Below are 17456 nucleotides of genomic sequence, written 5' to 3'. Positions count from 1 at the left end.
TATGTGATTTCGTAGATTGGCATATACTCCCTCACATGTAACTTGTGATATTGATGGTCCTGTACACAGGATAGTGTTGTTATGGACTCCACAATGTGTACACATGTCAATGTGTTGAGGTGCAGTGACAATCACAGCAATGTTTGTCTCAATGAATGTTCTTTTTTGCATGTCCTCTTATGTCTGATCATGCACACACTCATCATTTCTGCTCAGACTGTGGTTATTGTGTTGGAGGATGAGGCAATCATCCGGAAATGCCGTCTGGATAGAGCCACCCTAAAAACCCTTTGTGATATGTTGGAGCCCCACCTGCAGCCTCGCAGAACATATCCAACAGCTTTCACCCCAACGTATAAGGTGATGGTGGCCCTGCATTTTTTTGCCACTGGATCATTCCAGCACACAGTGTCCAGCGCAGGTGGGATGTCACAACCTATGTTCAGCATGGTGCTGCGTGATGTACTGTCCGCCATGATGATCTACAAGGACAGATATATCCATTTGCCCAGGGGGCCGGAATTGGTAGCTGTGAAGGGAGATTTCTAGCCCCTCGGACACATCCCCCATGTTGTTGGTGCCTTTGATTGCACCCATGTTGGGCTTGTGCCACCACAGGCACGGGAGCACATCTACAGGAATCATAAACATTACCACTCCATAAATGTGCACGTGGTGTGCCAGGCAGAAATGATCATCTCACACGTGTGTGCCAAACTCCCAGGCTCAGCCCATGACTCATACATCCTGCGTAACAGTATTATACCCCAGCTGATGGCTGATCTGCTTCCCGAGCGTGCATGGATTGTGGGCGAGTATGCCTAGTCATATGGCATGCTGGGTGTGTGACCTGCTGTCCTCTGCCTCAGCGACATAGCAATGTTTATTTGTGTGTGTCACACCTAGGTGACTCTGCATATCCCAACCGTCCCTGGTTGCTGAGCCCACTGCGGAATCCCAGGACCCCGACTGAAGTCCGCTACAATGATGCCCAGGGGAGGACACGTCGTGTGGTGGAGCGTACTTTTGGTCTGCTGAAGTCACGTTGCCGCTGCCTGGACAAGACCGGAGGTGCACTAATGTACTCGCCCGGGAAGGTGTGTCAGATTGTAGTGGCATGCTGCATGCTCCACAACCTAGCCATTCGCCAGGAGATTCCCCTGGTCCTGGATGATGATGAGCACCCAAGGCCCACGCCTGCAAACCAACCCGTGTCCAGTGATGAGGACAGTGGAGAGGAGGAAGGTGTTGACCTGCGTCAACAGCTCATAACCCGCTACTTCACTTGAAGGTGGGTGACAATGTACAACATACCCATTGTCTGATGATGTTGCTGTTGTTGTGAAGGTGTAAGTGTGATTTGTAACAGCAGCCAGTTGTAGACTAAGTGGTGGATGACAATGTTTCTGGGACAGTTCATTTAGGAAAAACTTTTGGCATAGGCGTACCCGCCGACGCTACTTCATGGACCACAATTCTTTGGGGCAACACGCTGATAGGATTAGCAGAGTGCGGCCAATTGGATCTTTGTTTATATTCAGGCTCCCTTGAGCCGGTGGGGCTGACGAGCCCATGGCTACGCACCTGCGCGCCTTGAGTGGTACTTTACCTGAGAATATTTTTTGGCAGCCTACGCAGCAACCCCACACACACACCTACTCCCTGCTGACGAGAGGCAACTACCTCGAAACACGTGTCCAGGGATGGCTAACGCGACACTCACTTTCATTTTAAACTTTTGGCTTAGGCGTACCCGCCGACGCTACTTCATGGACCACAATTCTTTGGGGCAACACGCTGATAGGATTAGCAGAGTGCGGCCAATTGGATTTTTGTTTATATTCAGGCTCCCTTGAGCCGGTGGGGCTGACGAGCCCATGGCTACGCACCTGCGCGCCTTGAGTGGTACTTTACCTGAGAATATTTTTTGGCAGCCTACGCAGCAACCCCACACACACACCTACTCCCTGCTGACGAGAGGCAACTACCTCGAAACACGTGTCCAGGGATGGCTAACGCGACACTCACTTTCATTTTAAACTTTTGACATAGGCGTACCCGCCGACGCTACTTCATGGACCACAATTCTTTGGGGCAACACGCTGATAGGATTAGCAGAGTGCGGCCAATTGGATTTCAGTTCATTTAGGAACATCTACAGGATGTGTATGTTGACACTTGTTGCCCATTGTGATGTGTGCATGTGGGATTCTCTTGTTGTGAAGTGTTGCGTGATGTTTGTGATGCTACACCCAGGCTAGTGAATGTTGTTCTGTTGTGTTTCCCTAGGTGCCTTTAACCTCTCCTTGCCTACATACACTCCAGTCTCCTGGTACATTGTAATCATGGTGAAGACTACATCCTGGAATAAAGACAGAGCAGGTACTACAACATGTGTGTAAGGAGTTGTTTATTTGCAATGGTGACATGTGAGGGGGTTGAACATTTACAGTGAGGTGATTAGTGCAGCAGTGAGTTGACAGTTATGGTACATGAGATAATTGAGTAGTCACCACATAGATGTGGTGACCCAGTCCAACAGACAGATGCCATTCACAAGGCAGTGTGGGGAAGGACAGTCCAAAAAGTCAATGCAGTGGGAATGAGGCTTGCCATCATGGCTGGCTCCGTGACTGGCATTTGGCAGGTGCTTTGCCAACAGATACTCCCAGGGTTTTCTTTGGATGGCCCCTTCGCTGCTTGGCAGGCGGGGCCTCTGCTGGGGGGCTAGTGGTGTCTGAGGACTCACCCCTCTCTGTGGCCGCAGGGGAGGATGGTGAACTGTCATCCTGCGGACCACCAGTGGGAGGGGGAGGTGTTGGTTGTGGCGCAGGCCTGTCCCTCAGTACGGCCACTAGCTGGCCCAAGAGGTCCACAATTTGTCCCATGCGGGTGTCCATGGACCTCATGAGCAGGAGTAGCTCACAGGAGTCTTGTTGTGACTGGCCCGTTTGTCCCTGGGCCCGTTCATATGCCCCAAGGGATTCGGTCCCACGCTCTGGTGGTCTGTGGGTGAAACTGCCCCTCCCACCTGCCCTGCTGTCACGGACCTGTTGCCTCTCCACTGTCGGCACCCACATCCTCTCTCCCTGCCCTCCTCAGTCGGTGGGGTGGGTCAGTCATCCTGTGGGACAGGGAGAGTGTTGCGGGCAGCTCTGGTAGTGGTGGTGGTGGTGGAGGATGCACCGGCCGTAACAGTAGGGGACTGCATGGAGGTTGTTGTAGCAGCAGATGTGGTGGGGGTGACGATGGTGTCCTGCGCCCTGTTGTGCCGAGGAACAACAGATGGGCCGGCTTCGGGCTCCTTGTCCAAAGAATCCTGGGAGTCAACATCCGAGAGTCGATGTTCTGGGGGGGGGGGGGGGGGGAGACTGGCTCTGCAGGTTGCTGGTGTTGTCCTCAGCAGTCAGTTCTTGGTCACCTGCGGGTCAGATGGGAAATGGTCATTGTAGTGCACCCTGCAAGCTTTGTGTTAGCTGTGTCTCATTCACTGTTTGTACACTACACAGTTGACTGATCATCACATTGTTTTCTATGTGCACTACTGTGCCTCCTGACATGATACTGTGGTACATGCATTACTTATCCATGGTGTGAAGTGTCAATACATACCATGCGCCACGTGCATAATTTGTGATTACAGGGACATGTTGACATCTAGGGACTAGCGCAACATGTTATTCCAGTGAGGACTCTTTGTTGATTTGTCTGACCTGGCAGATGTCACATCTGGCCATGGACTGGCCATTGTCATCTCCTGCATACCTTTGTCTTGTCATGTGCATATCAGGATTTGTACCACCAACCATGCTTTCTTATTTTTCAAATGGTCCTTGTTGCTCTGGCCCCATGGTACTGCACATGTCAATCAGTGCTGTGCATGATTGTGAACAGACTTTCTTCTACATGTGCATTGGTGTGTCCCCCTTTGGTTGCTGTGACAGTTTCCTTTGCTTAGCTGTGTGCACACTGTGCGTGGCAATAGGATCGGTGTGCATATTTGTCCAATGAGAGGACTGGTGTTGTCATATGGCACAATGTTCTTTGTGACAAATGGCTAGGTGCATGTACTGGCTACTTACCTTTTATGTTTTCACATGTGGCTTTGTTATGCAACACATCTGTGTGTGCGTGGTGGAGGCTTACATCCTGCTCAGTGGTGGCACAAGACAGAATAATATGTCTACCTACCTGTTAGTTTGTTTGTAGTGCTCCATTAGATGCCACATGCATCTGGGTGGTATAGAGAGCACCATCTTGCTGTACTGGGGGACAAGGGTGCATGGTGGGAATAGTAGTGCAGGCCTCCAGCCCACAAACACCCTCCCTGTGAAGATAGCTACCACCCTGTAAGTTTGTTTGGTGTACTGCAATGGCTTCCAAGTGCTTCTGGGTGGGGGTGTGCTCCATCCTGCTCAGGTGTGGGACAGGGTGCATGGTGGGAGTAGTAGAGCATGCCTCCCACCCACAAACACCCTCACTGCGAAGATGGCTACCTACCTGTTAGGTGCGGGTGAACAATGCAATGGATGCCACATGCTTCTGGGTGGGAGTGAGTGATCCATCCTGCTCAGGTGTGGGACAGGGGGCATGGTGGGAGTAGTAGAGCAGGCCTCCCACCCACAAACACCCTCCCTGTGAAGATGGCTACCTACCTGTTAGGTGAAGGTGAACAATGCAATGGATGCCACATGCTTCTGGGTGGGAGTGAGTGCTCCATCCTGCTCAGTTGTGGGACAGGGTGCATGGTAGAAGTAGTAGAGCAGGCCTCCCACCCACAAACACCCTCCCAGGGAAGATGGCTACCTACCTGTTAGGTGAGGCTGAACAATGCAATGGATGCCATATGCTTCTGGGTGGGAGTGAGTGCTCCATCCTGCTTACGTGTGGGACAGGGGGAATGGTGGGAGTAGTGGAGCAGGCCTCCCACCCACAAACACCCTCCCAGGGAAGATGGCTACCTATCTGTAAGTTTATTTGGTGTACTGCAATGGCTTCCAACTGCTTCTGGGTGGGGGTGTGCTCCGTCCTGCTCAGGTGTGGGACAGGGGGCATGGTGGGAGTAGTAGAGCAGGCCTCCCACCCACAAACACCCTCCCTGTGAAGATGGCTACCTACCTGTTAGGTGAAGGTGAACAATGCAATGGATGCCACATGCTTCTGGGTGGGAGTGAGTGCTCCATCCTGCTCAGGTGTGGGACAGGGTGCATGGTGTGAGTAGTAGAGCAGGCCACCCACCCACAAACACCCTCCCAGGGAAGATGGCTACCTGCCTGTAAGTTTGTTTGGTGTATTGCAATGGCTTCCAACTGCTTCTGGGTGGGGGTGTGCTCCATCCTGCTCAGGTGTGGGACAGGGGGCATGGTGGGAGTAGTAGAGCAGGCCTCCCACCCACAAACACCCTCCCTGTGAAGATAGCTACCTACCTGTAAGTTTGATGTGGGTTATGTAATGGCTGACACATTCTTCTGGGTGGGGTGGGGGCAGGGCTCCATCTTGCTGATGCAGTGGGACAAGGGGGCCTGGTGGGAGTTGTAGTGCTGGCTGCCTGTGTACATGCCTCCATGGTAATGTTGCTAGCTACGTTTGGGGTGAATGGGAGTGAGTGGATGTTGGATCTGTGAGACATGTTTTTGGGAGTGTGTGGTGCAGATGAATGGAATTTGTCCTAGGTGGTGTAGCTTTGTAGTTGTGCAAGACAGTACATAGCAGTGTGGTGGTAGTCATTTGTTTGTACTTACCAGCCTCCACTCCCCGGGTATTCCTGTGAGACTCTCTGGATGCAGTATGGCAAGCACCTTCTCCTCCCATGGAGTGAATGGTTTTGGTGGAATGGGAGGGCCACCACCAGTCCTGTCAGCCAGCTCACGGTTCTTGCTCCTCCTCTCTTTGACAACCCTCTTCAAGTCATGCCACCGCTTCATGATTTCCTTTTTTAATAGCGGGGTGGTCCCTACGGCACTGACCTTCTTGACTATCCTTGCCCACATTTGTGTTCTTGTGGTTAATGGTGTCTGTTGGACCAGGCTATCAAACAGTTGTGGTTCCACTCTGACTATCTCATCTACCATGACGGTCAACTCACTCTCTGTGACTTTGGGCATTTTATGTGTTGCCATGGTGTGTGGTGTGCAAAGTGGTTGTGGGTGCAGGGGTGTGAGTGGTGGGTGTGGTAGTGATGTGTGTGGTGTGTGATGTGCAGGGGGTTAGTAGTGCAGGTGTGGAAGTGGTGGTGGTGCTGTGTGTGGTGTGGCTGGTGATGTGTTCTTTGCCTTTCCTTTGTGCTCTGGTGTTGGGCCCTTCAGTTGTGGAGTATTGCAAAGGATTCTGGTCAAGAAAGGAGCTCGTTTTATACTCAGCTATGTGGGTGTGTCCAAATGGGGTATTGCTGTCAGGTGTGTTGTGTGGGTTGTCCTGGGATTTGTATTTTTCTTTTTGTCATGTGGTTGTGTCATTGGGGTGTGTTTTGTGTTTTTGGGGGGCATGGCTAGTTTTCTGTGTGCACTTTGTGGCCTTATTGTGGGTTTTTTCATTCGGCCGCCATATTTGTCACAGAGCGTCCACAGCAGTGGCTATGCTGCAACTCTTCTGCCGGCTCTCCCATTCATCACTGTTTGTGACCGCGGCTGTCGGAAACAGCGTAACGTACTGCGGGACCATCAGGGATATCCTATTTTCCCGTGCGGTGTCTCCACTATAATTGCGGCGGATGGTGTTTTTCCGCTGCGAATCTGACCGCCGCGGACGGATTTTGGCCATCTCCGCCCGCTACGGGCAGTTTTTCTTGGCCTCGTTCCACCGCGGTCGGTGTTTTTTGGCGGTTGATCCTAATTTGGCCACCGGTTTTTCCACGGTACCGGGGGGCGGTTGTTTTCCGCTTCCATGGCGGTCGGGGTGGTTTTCCGTCCGCCATCCTAATAGGTCCCTAGGTGTCCACGCTATAAATAATATGGTTATGCTTAACCCATTGTTTTGCAAACTAAAATTGTGTTTGAAAGAACCAAAATCTGTCGGAGCTGACACTGAAAAACCTTCTAGTACTTAAGGAAACCTTGACAATTCCTTTGGTAGCACATGAACAGAATACCAGATTTGCAGCAGAACTAAACAACTATTGCGCAGATCAACTGGCCTATGAACAAATGTTGTAACAGAAGTGAAGCAAAGGTACTGTGCGCTAAGGCTAGAGAGTTCTTTACATGAAGAACTTCCTGTTGGCTGGATAAGTAGCTGTAGACCAGAGATGACAACGGTATGAAATCATATCAAGAGAACAAAATCTCTCCCAATATGTTACCTGTATATAAAATTTCGACTGCATGTTTTGTCACTGAGCAGCCATACTTCCAGCTGGAACGCAAAAGAAGTCCTATCCCAAAGAAGTACTTGTCCATGTAATACGGAAGTATTAAAAGCATTATTATATGGTGCCAAACAGGCCGAAATTCAATTAAATTGTCTTTGGGACATATTGTTTTATATCAAGCATAGTAGTTTGACATAATCAACTACATTGGTTTACATATGAAACATACTGAATGAACCTGTGTACGTATAGCACTGGTTCATACATGTATTATCAGCGTCCGTGCACTATAGAGTTTGGTATACATTAAAATTGGTTTAAGGAATCAATAAGTCAGTTAAAGCAAAGGTGAAGTATTGGAATATCAATAATGCGCACTACTTCACATGACAAAGCAAACAGACTAAGGTATGTGATTTTATAACACAAAAGAACATTGCTGCGTCTATTTAATGCATTGGTGTGTACAATATAAATGCTTGTATGTGTATATAACACAATGGTATGTTTGCACAATGTGCTGTTTGGTAGGCCTACGCTGCTGGTTTACCCTGATAATGGGCTGGTTGTTTCCAAAACAGCATGATTCACATCATATTGCAGTGCTTTGCACGAAGAACACAGGGGAGTAGATGTATATTGTTCTGGGTTATATACATCGTATATTGGCTCAGTATTGTTATCTACTGTTTTGTGTATGTAATATATTGGTTGAAATGTGCAACCGATTTGTTTCAATATTTGCTGGTCTGGATTCATAATGTACTGATAGTTCAGCAAGGGTGAAATTTCCATTATATAGGCGTAATCTCATGTAATTTAGTGAATTTCATGTCACACTTGTTATGCGAATTTTCAGAAATCACACCATTATCCTGCATTGCAAACGTTTTGTGGAGTAACAAGGAAATTATGTTAAGGACCAGAACACCAGCATTCACACGCCTTTGTTTATTGCACTGTTTTTTGTTTTGGCACAGAATGTATCCTAACACCCGAAGTCCAATCCCACTGCTTAATGAACAGCAAAAACCTTAGTATGAATGATTTTTTACATTAAATCTTGTGGTTCATGCGTTGGTCTCTCACCCTACACAATGGTTTGACTCAGCAGTTTTGAGGAGCTGCAGAAAATGACATGGGTGGAAGTTGGAGGCTCTGTTTAGGTTTCTCAGGTCCTGTGACAGCCTATTTCCTCTGAACCTGAAAAGTACCTACCGTTAGCCTCCAGAGGGAAGTGCATTGGATCTTTACTCATGTATATGTTCACAAGTGTAGGTTATGTATTCAAAAGTTATGCTTTAACATGTAAACCTTTTTGGTTTTCCCATTTTAAGTGTGATTTAGCAGACTATAAAATAGCATTTGAACGTTATTTTAAAAGTGTGTCTTGTTTGCTGTTAATTAACCAGTGTGAGTTGGAAGAAAACAAATAGCATGCAATTGACATATAAAATATGTGCCTGTATACCGTGTACACAAATCAGTAACTGATGTTTAGAAAACAAATTGTATACAAACACATACAAAATGCTTGCAGACCAATGTTTTACAGTTCTGCATGTCTACCAGTATTTTATGCATCAGTATGGTTAATGTGAAACCTAGCAGGTTATGCATAATACAGCATACTATAACATAACACCCTCACATGCAGCATAGCTCATAACAACACAATATAACACATCCTTTCATGGCATTGCATTAAAAGATAACACACATCAACAATAACGCAGCATAACGGTGCATGATACAACATCACAACACACCATAACAAAACACAACACATCATACCATAATACAGCATAACACACTATAGCAAGATACAGTGTAAGACAGCATCACACAAGATGACAGACCCTAAACTACACAGCCTAGTATATCATGGCACAACATAACAAACCATACAATAACATAAAATAGCTTGTCACAGCTTACATGATAGAACATAACACATCATAGGTTGCACAGCATAGCGTATCTGGATGCAACACAACCCAACACATAAAACAGCATTGTACAGCATGACACAACATGAAACAGCCTAACAGAACACAGTCTAATACCTAATGACCCACCATAAGCCACCCTACCATAACACAGCTTTAAACAACACACATAACACAACATAGCACTGCATGGCACAACATAAAACAACACATCATAACACAGCATAGCACTACATGACAACATATCACAACACACTATAACATAATGTGATTGTATGGCAAAACACAACATATAATACAAGATAACAGCACATCATAGTACAGCACAACACAATGTAACACCTCCTGACATAGCACAGCATATCACAGAATTTCATAATATAGAAGACAATTACATAAAATAACTCACCCTACATGGCACAGCATAACACAACATAACACAACTAATCACCCCATAACGGAATACAGCCTAGTACAACATGACACCATAACACACCACACTATAACAAGATTTACCACTCTATAACTTAGCAGAGTACAGCATTAAACAGCATAACACACTCTAACCTCCAGAACATAGCAGAGCATCATACAACATAACATAAAATACCAAAATACAGCATAGAACAACAGAACACACCCTAAAATAACACGGCCTAGCAGAGTACGACACAACATAAGCTACCCTATTATAACAAAGCATGACACAACATGACGCATCATAACATTACATAATACAACATACCACGTATTGTACTCCAATATAACTCAGCATGATACAGTATAACACAACACACCATATCATTACATAACACAGTAGACCACTGCAAGACAGAACGTATCACAACCCACCACACAATAACACATCATAACACAGCACAACATAACTGAATAAACCATACTATAGCAAACAAGACAAATCACTGCATGGCTAATAATAACATAGCACCATAACGATACACAGCAAAACACTCACATGATAGCACAGCAACATGACTTTCAAAGCATACCACAAAATGACACAGAAGAACATAAAACACCAAGTACAACATGGAGCAGTATGACACAATGTAACACATCCTAGCATAATTTATCAAGCAGAGCATGACACACATAATCTACCACAATATAACACAGCATAATAGAGCATAACACATCATAACATTACTTAATACAGCATAGCATCACAAGGCAAACCATATCATAAACAACCATAGGAAAACACATCATATCACAGCACGACATAACATGACACATCATAACATAATATAGCACAGCACAGTAAATCATAATGCATCACTGTAACATAACACTGCATAACACACCATAAGTTAACAAATCACAGCACAATATGGCACAAACACACATAATGTAACACTGTGTGACATAAAATAACACACTGTAACATAAGAGAGCAAAAAACACCACTACTTAACATATCATGCCGTATTATAATAATGAATAGCACAGCACTGCACAAAATAACAAAAAACATGACATAACAGCCTCTATTGCACAACACAATATAAACACAACACATCAAAATAGAACACTGTACTACTGCAAGATGCAACGTATCACAACACACCATAGCAATGTATGACACAACATACCATAGCATAACACCACAAAACATAACACACCCTAGCAGAGCACAGCCTAGCAAAGCATAACACAGACCCAGTCTCTAACGACAGGGCCAGTACTGTGCTATATGAAGTGACATTTTGCTGGCACCCTTTCCAATATCTCAAAATATGATATTTATATGGGCAGCCTTGGTAGAGGTGCCCAAGGGGGCAGTCAGATAGTGATCAGTTTACAGCAGCGTTTTTGTTATTTTCTGTTGCCAATCTAAAGGACTAATGTGAGCTGTGTATAGATGGAGCTGTTTCACAGGAAACGTTGCACAACATCGAACAGCAGGGACGCACGGAAGAAAACAAAATGCTAGTTTGTCCAGATTGCCTAAAATCAGGACACCATTTATTCCTACATTACTGTGCTTGTTCTCAATGTCAAAATAGTGTATACATTATTACAATTATAAAATAAGATTTTTATGTTTCATAAAGTTATCTACAGTTGTACCAATTAATAAAAAACATTGTTAATTAAAAGCCAGAATTTTTAACTTTGCCGTTGCTAGATACGGCCATCTAATTCATGACTAATACATATATTTGCTTGTTTCCATTACTCATCAACACATCAACTCACATTGGTTTTATGTATTTGTCAATGTTGATTTGCTGCAATTTTTAACAATTGCTTTGCAGGTGGCTCTCAAAATGCATAGCAATCCCTGATATATTTATTGCACACTTAGATAATAGCATACTTACGCTTGCCTATAGTTTGATGCAAAGTCATTTCCTTTTTCAGTGTCAAATTGCAAGTCCTTGGGCAGGTCTTTGTACTGCAGAAAATCAATGCTCAATGGAAAACCTTGCCGCCATTCCTTCCACCTTAAACATAAAATCACGCTTTATTAAGCCTTAATGTTTGTTTGATCCTATGTTCATTACCCACAGATAAAGTTCATTGCAGATTAAAAATAGGTTCCTATATAACATTTGTCAAAACATGACAATAATATATAATTTAAAAAAATGAGACAACTTTAAGTTTGATGTGAGGCGTGAACATGCAACATGGCACACTAGCCGCACTTCCCTATGGCTCCGAGACATGGGGCACAATCCTACAAGGATCCTACAAGAATCGTACCCGCTTGAATCATGCAAACGCCTGCTATGTGATCTGCCGCAAATTACGGAAGATGGGTGTCCTTGGTGCGGTTATGAGACTGAGACACAAAGTGAGAAACGATACAACAACTTGTGCCAGGAGCGCTGAGAGATGCACACCCCAGAGAGCTAACACTATGCTCACTGTTAGTGCAGTGGAGAGAATCATTTTCCTCAATCATTTGAGGTCCATTGGAACCTTGACAGGTTACCACCGGGGTGGGAATGGAGAGTTGGGAAGGTGAACAGTTGTACTGCACATAGAGTTGGATCAAATGGGAAATCATCCATTAATAAATGCACCCCAACACGTCACAATAGGGGGAACTAGCTCCGTTGGAACACAAACCCCTTGTACAACATAAAGAGCATCTACAAAAAAATTTACTTGGAATGTACGTGGGCTTCAAAAAAAATGAAAGTCACAGAATAATTCTTAACTGAAGCAATATGGAGTTAGTGTTGCACTACAGCAGGAGTTCCACATTAGTGAGCAAACCAATCCAAAATTTAAAAAACAAAATGGAGGGGACAAATATATACAATGTCCTACTCCTACTCTAGTATGAAGGAGTGATATACATAAGAAGGTACCTGTCGGACCATTCTCCACTGATCTCACGCCTATGTGGCTGGGTGTAGTGTAACTAGGGCCCCCGATGGTGGTTAAATGCCAATGCCCTGTCTGATTCAGTGTTCTTTCACTGGCTCACTGAAACACAAACACAGCTAGCAGTATGGCGATAGATTAAGAAGCAATGAACGTGGTGATCCGTGGGAAGAGTATGACCTGCAGCGACGGGGTAAAAAAAGAACTGGAACAAACACTCAGCGTACAAGAAAAATGATTGAATCTCCTAGAAGCCTCGCTGCTCACACACCCACAAAACACCCCACAGTGGGCAGCCAAAAGACCACACTAATTGACACGTGGGACAGAGTGAACAGATTTACCATTAAGACATACTAACAATGTCTATACAGAGAAGAGGGCAAATCCAGCCGCCTACTGATGTGGCTGATTCACGCCATACTGCAACTCCAAGACAGGCTGACATGACTAATACAAACCCAAAGGGGTTTGTATTGGGCATAACACTCTGCGATACAACTCTCCCTTGGAACTTCCGAGGATCTTCTTGAAGCGCTTAGAGACCTGCAGGTATTAAGTGCTCTACAAGTCAAAATTAACATAACATAACAATTAACATAACATTAATAGTATACTCTTACAACACATGGAAGCACTCTACTCGCAAACTCAAAAGGATGATACACAGAGAATAGCCAAAAATATTGCAGACCTCTCTCTAGGCAGTTGTACCCTGAGCAGAGGGAAGCACCTAAGGCTCTGTTGAGTAAAGGGTGAATTTTGACGGTGACCAAGGATTTGACAAAAGTGAAAACAGAAGGCGGGGATGGCATCTCACTGAAGATTTATCAACAGAATAGGGGCCTTCTAGAGGATAAACTGCAGGCAGTATACAATGAGCCGGCTTCTATGAGAGAGGTGCAGATCAAATTATAACCCAAACCCAACAGAGATCCATAGAACGTCTCTTCTTATCGACCGCTGTCCATATTAAATGTAGATGTTAAAATATAAAGCAAAGTCTTGGCCAGCCACTTCCTTGAAGTGGTCGCTGCCCTAATGCACAAATATCAATGTGGCTTCATGCTGCATAAGAGCACACTGCACAAGATAAGTCAGCTCATGCAGGTACTCCACACGCTAATAATGACAGAACAGGATTGTGCCCTGGAACTTCTCGACATAAAACAGACCTTCGATTCTATCTCTTGAGAAATACCTATGGGAGGTTCTCTGGGTTATGGGCCTAGTTCAGACTTACATTAAATGCATGCAGCTGAACCGATGGCTAGGGTCCGAACCGCAAGCATAATCTCAGAACAATTGAACATGGCCCGCGGGACACGACATGCCTGCCCATTGTCGCCATTATTGTTTGCTTTGGCAAAGGAGCTGCTGGCCTGCAGACTAAGGACAATGACACACCCCTGGGTAATTTAAGTCAGAAACTCTATACCTCCAGCACTCTAATTGCTATTGAATACTGGGAGATATCAGGACTGAGTATAAACTATGCTAAATCTAAACTTTTCCCAGCTGCAAGAGTATGTGGCTACGGCACTACCCAAATTGGATATACCATGGGTGACTTCTGATTTCAGATACTTGGGCATTGAATCACACTAGAGGAAGCAAATAGACATAGACTGAATATGGGGTCCCACTGTCAGTGATGGGCAGGATAGCGGTAGCCAAGATGGTGGTCTTGCCCAGGTGCCAATATGTCTTGCGGGGGCACATACCCAAACCCAAGACACGTATTCACACTTCTCAACCAATAACTGACAGATCTAGATCTGATCATGATGGGTAAAAGAAGCAGAGTATATCTAGAGACACTGAATCCCAAGTGGGAAAGGGCAGGGATGATGTCCCGGACATAGAATTGTACTATATAGTTGCACACCTAAAACATGCGGTCCAGTAGCTGAACAAAGGGGGCAATATGAAGAAAAAACTACTGAGGAAGAATCATTACATACATTACTTATGAAGGGACAGGGAATACCACATAATCTCCCATACATAATCCGGCACATCAGTCACATGTGGAACAGGGCTATCACAAAGTGTATTCAATGCCTGCACAAGACATGCCACTTTAAGACTTCGCCCCATCCGCGCAGATAGCCACGGCCATGCCAGAGGTAAATTAGAAGCGAGGGGGATATTTAACACTGGCCAACCTATAGCTAGAAAATATATTTATTACATTTGATGAGTCCCAGATGACATTCGAGCTCAACTCAGGGCAATTTCTCCAATATGCAAAGTTGGCTTGCATGGCCAAGGGGATATGGACCTCCTAAATGGAGGCTCCCCAGAGTCCAAACAATGATCATGCTGCTCGCCCTCCCGGGATACAGAGGTCTGATCTCCCATTTATACAGGGCGTTGAGAGCAAACAAACCAGCGAAACCACTAAAAACACAAACGGCCCAACACACAGGAGGGAGAACTAACAGACAAAGGACATATCACACCCCCGCAAAACTACACAAAATCTATCCAACCACCCTGGCGTGCTGCGGAAGATGTGGATAAAGTGAAGCAAGCTTCCTGCACATGACCTGGCAATGTCAGGCAATACAAACTTTCTGGCAGGTGTCCCTCGCAATAGGCAAATACATAAAGGGTGTTAACAGCATAACACTCAAAACCTACATCCTAAATATTCTTCCCAGGGGGAAAAACAAAAACATATAAAGATAAAATTCTTTAAGCTAGGCATCAAACTGGCCAAGAGAAGCATAGCCATAGAGTTGGCAAGCCCTAGAGCACCTGCTGCCAGCGTGTAGAAAAGGAACCTGATAGAATGGGCGACTGCGGAGGAGGCACACACGAGACTGGCGAGATGGGATGACAAACTGTTAGATGACCTGATAACATGACCAGAAATGATACAAGACATCTCAGACCCTCAGGGGACCAGCCCTCTGTGAGCCAAAATGGAAACTCAAGGACTTGGAGGTAACGGAGAAACCGGAGCCCTGAACACTCACACACCATAATAAATCACATACAGGACGGGAAAACAGGGAAGAAATGGAATGGGCCACGGCATTGGTAGGAGATTGAACCAATCAGAAGCAATACACTCTGATGAACTAGTAAAGATCGAACTGGGATATGCAGTTGCACACAAACCGAATGTTTCAATAATATGCGGGGAACTGCCTGATCTGATCTGTTACTGTAGTGGGGCTTTGTGCAGGGCAATCGGGGGAGGTAACATAAAGATACCACTGCTAACTTGACAAACTGTTGTAAATGTAATCCGACCAGGTAACTGGTACCTGCAATATGCACTCCTAGTATTTACATTCCTTTTTTTAAAACTCAGAAAAACTAATTAAAAAAAGGTTAAGCTTGATATGCCCAGAGTGATAGGTTTGAAGTATGTATGGTGTGCTACTGGCTTTGCCAATGAGATATACTGATAGAGAAACTGCTGAACATCCTCAAGGTGGTTTACATAAATGTTTTGTTGGCTTATATGCTCCAATTCCCTTTTCTGATGAGGAAGCAAACTAGCTCTTAACTAGGGGTCTGTCTGATTGGGGTAACTGGGTCACCAAATCAGTGTAGCACAGACAATGGGAAGAAAGCATGCAGTTGTGGAGAGTTTAGAGATCTCTGCATCTGAAACTTATCTGAGAAAGGCAACTGAATGTTACCTCCAGTGTTTAAAGGAATGGAGCTGTTTCTGTACCCGTGTGCCTAATTTGAATACTTCCATGTAGTATTGCCTTATTGAGAGAGAAACCACAACTGGCACAAAACCTACATAATGCAATCGGCGCTTACTGTGTATAGTTGTGCCATGAACAGTGGTTCTCTAAGCACCCTGTTGAGAAACTTGATTAGTATAAATATGACTGAAATTCTGGATGTGTGGGTGAGATGATTGAAAAACCATGATAAGGCCTCTCTGAACAATGAACTATTATATTTGAAGCTGCACCTTTTGAATGATCCTTTATCCTTTTGTTCTTTAATTTAGACCAAGGAGGATTTATGTTTTCCACATGGGTTGGCTAATTGACTACTAGCAGGAATTGGATGCACCACATTGCCTAGGGACTTACTGCTTCTGAAGTCTGGTGAGAAAACGGAACCAAATTATGTGATTCTTGGGTATGAGTGGTGGAAATAACTAGAGGTGTTTTGTCTGCTGATAAGGGCTCTGATGTCACTGGATTATTGCTGTGTTTCTTTAGAGCATTGGTGTACGCACAGTAAATACTGTTGGCTAAAACCTGATGCCCTTTTTCGTTACCTATATTTGTTTAGTTGGACATAGGCTGTCCATAGGTTTATGCCAGTTTCACCCTTACCTCTTCCCTGATAATGTGTGCTCCTTTAGCTATCAAATGGTCTTTAAGCAATGTCTTAAGCTGTTGCAGTGGTGCATTCACCCAAATCACTGCAAGCTACATATTCTTCTATTTGGTTTATAATATTGCTGCTTTAGGAATCAAGTCTAGAAGCAATGTGCCATTAATGGACTTCCTGTTTCAATCCTTGCAGTGTATGGCTGATGAAGATCATGTTGGACCTAGCATATGATTTGTCTGCATCTAAGTAGTGAGAATAGTCTATTAGATTTGGATGGAGCTGTCTCCAGGCATATAACAGTCCAACATTTGACACCAAATTGAACTCTCAAGGGATAAAATTGAGTTGACACCATACCGGTTCCTCGACATATCCACACCCAGAGGGCCTGCAGCAGGTACAAAATCTTTTGCAATATGGCTATAAAGAAATTTTGTTGTTGAGTGTTTTGTGTGTGCATACTGAAGCATCTCAGATAGGTTTGTCTGTCAGTGTTCCATTTATTTTCAACCATCATTAGT

The 17456-nt window shown here is 44.9% G+C and overlaps 1 protein-coding gene across 2 annotated transcripts in view; it reads right to left on the bottom strand.

Annotated features, from left to right (window-relative positions):
* LOC146867160 (polyunsaturated fatty acid 5-lipoxygenase-like) overlaps window positions 1-17456 on the bottom strand; it is an 854256-nt gene that overhangs the window by 690033 nt on the left and 146767 nt on the right. The window contains exon 4 of one of the 2 annotated variants that reach the window (XM_085603708.1): window positions 11601-11723. The exons of the other annotated variant lie outside the window; for it this stretch is intronic. Coding sequence (XP_085459834.1) covers window positions 11601-11723 — 123 coding nt within the window. The remainder of the gene's footprint in view (window positions 1-11600; window positions 11724-17456) is intronic. 2 annotated transcript variants of the gene reach the window in all.

The sequence above is a fragment of the Triturus cristatus genome, chromosome 1_2 (genome assembly GCF_964204655.1).
Source record: "Triturus cristatus chromosome 1_2, aTriCri1.1, whole genome shotgun sequence".
Lineage (NCBI taxonomy): Eukaryota > Metazoa > Chordata > Amphibia > Caudata > Salamandridae > Triturus > Triturus cristatus.
Note: the sequence above shows the minus strand (reverse complement) of the source record. Positions and strands in the feature narration are given on the sequence as shown.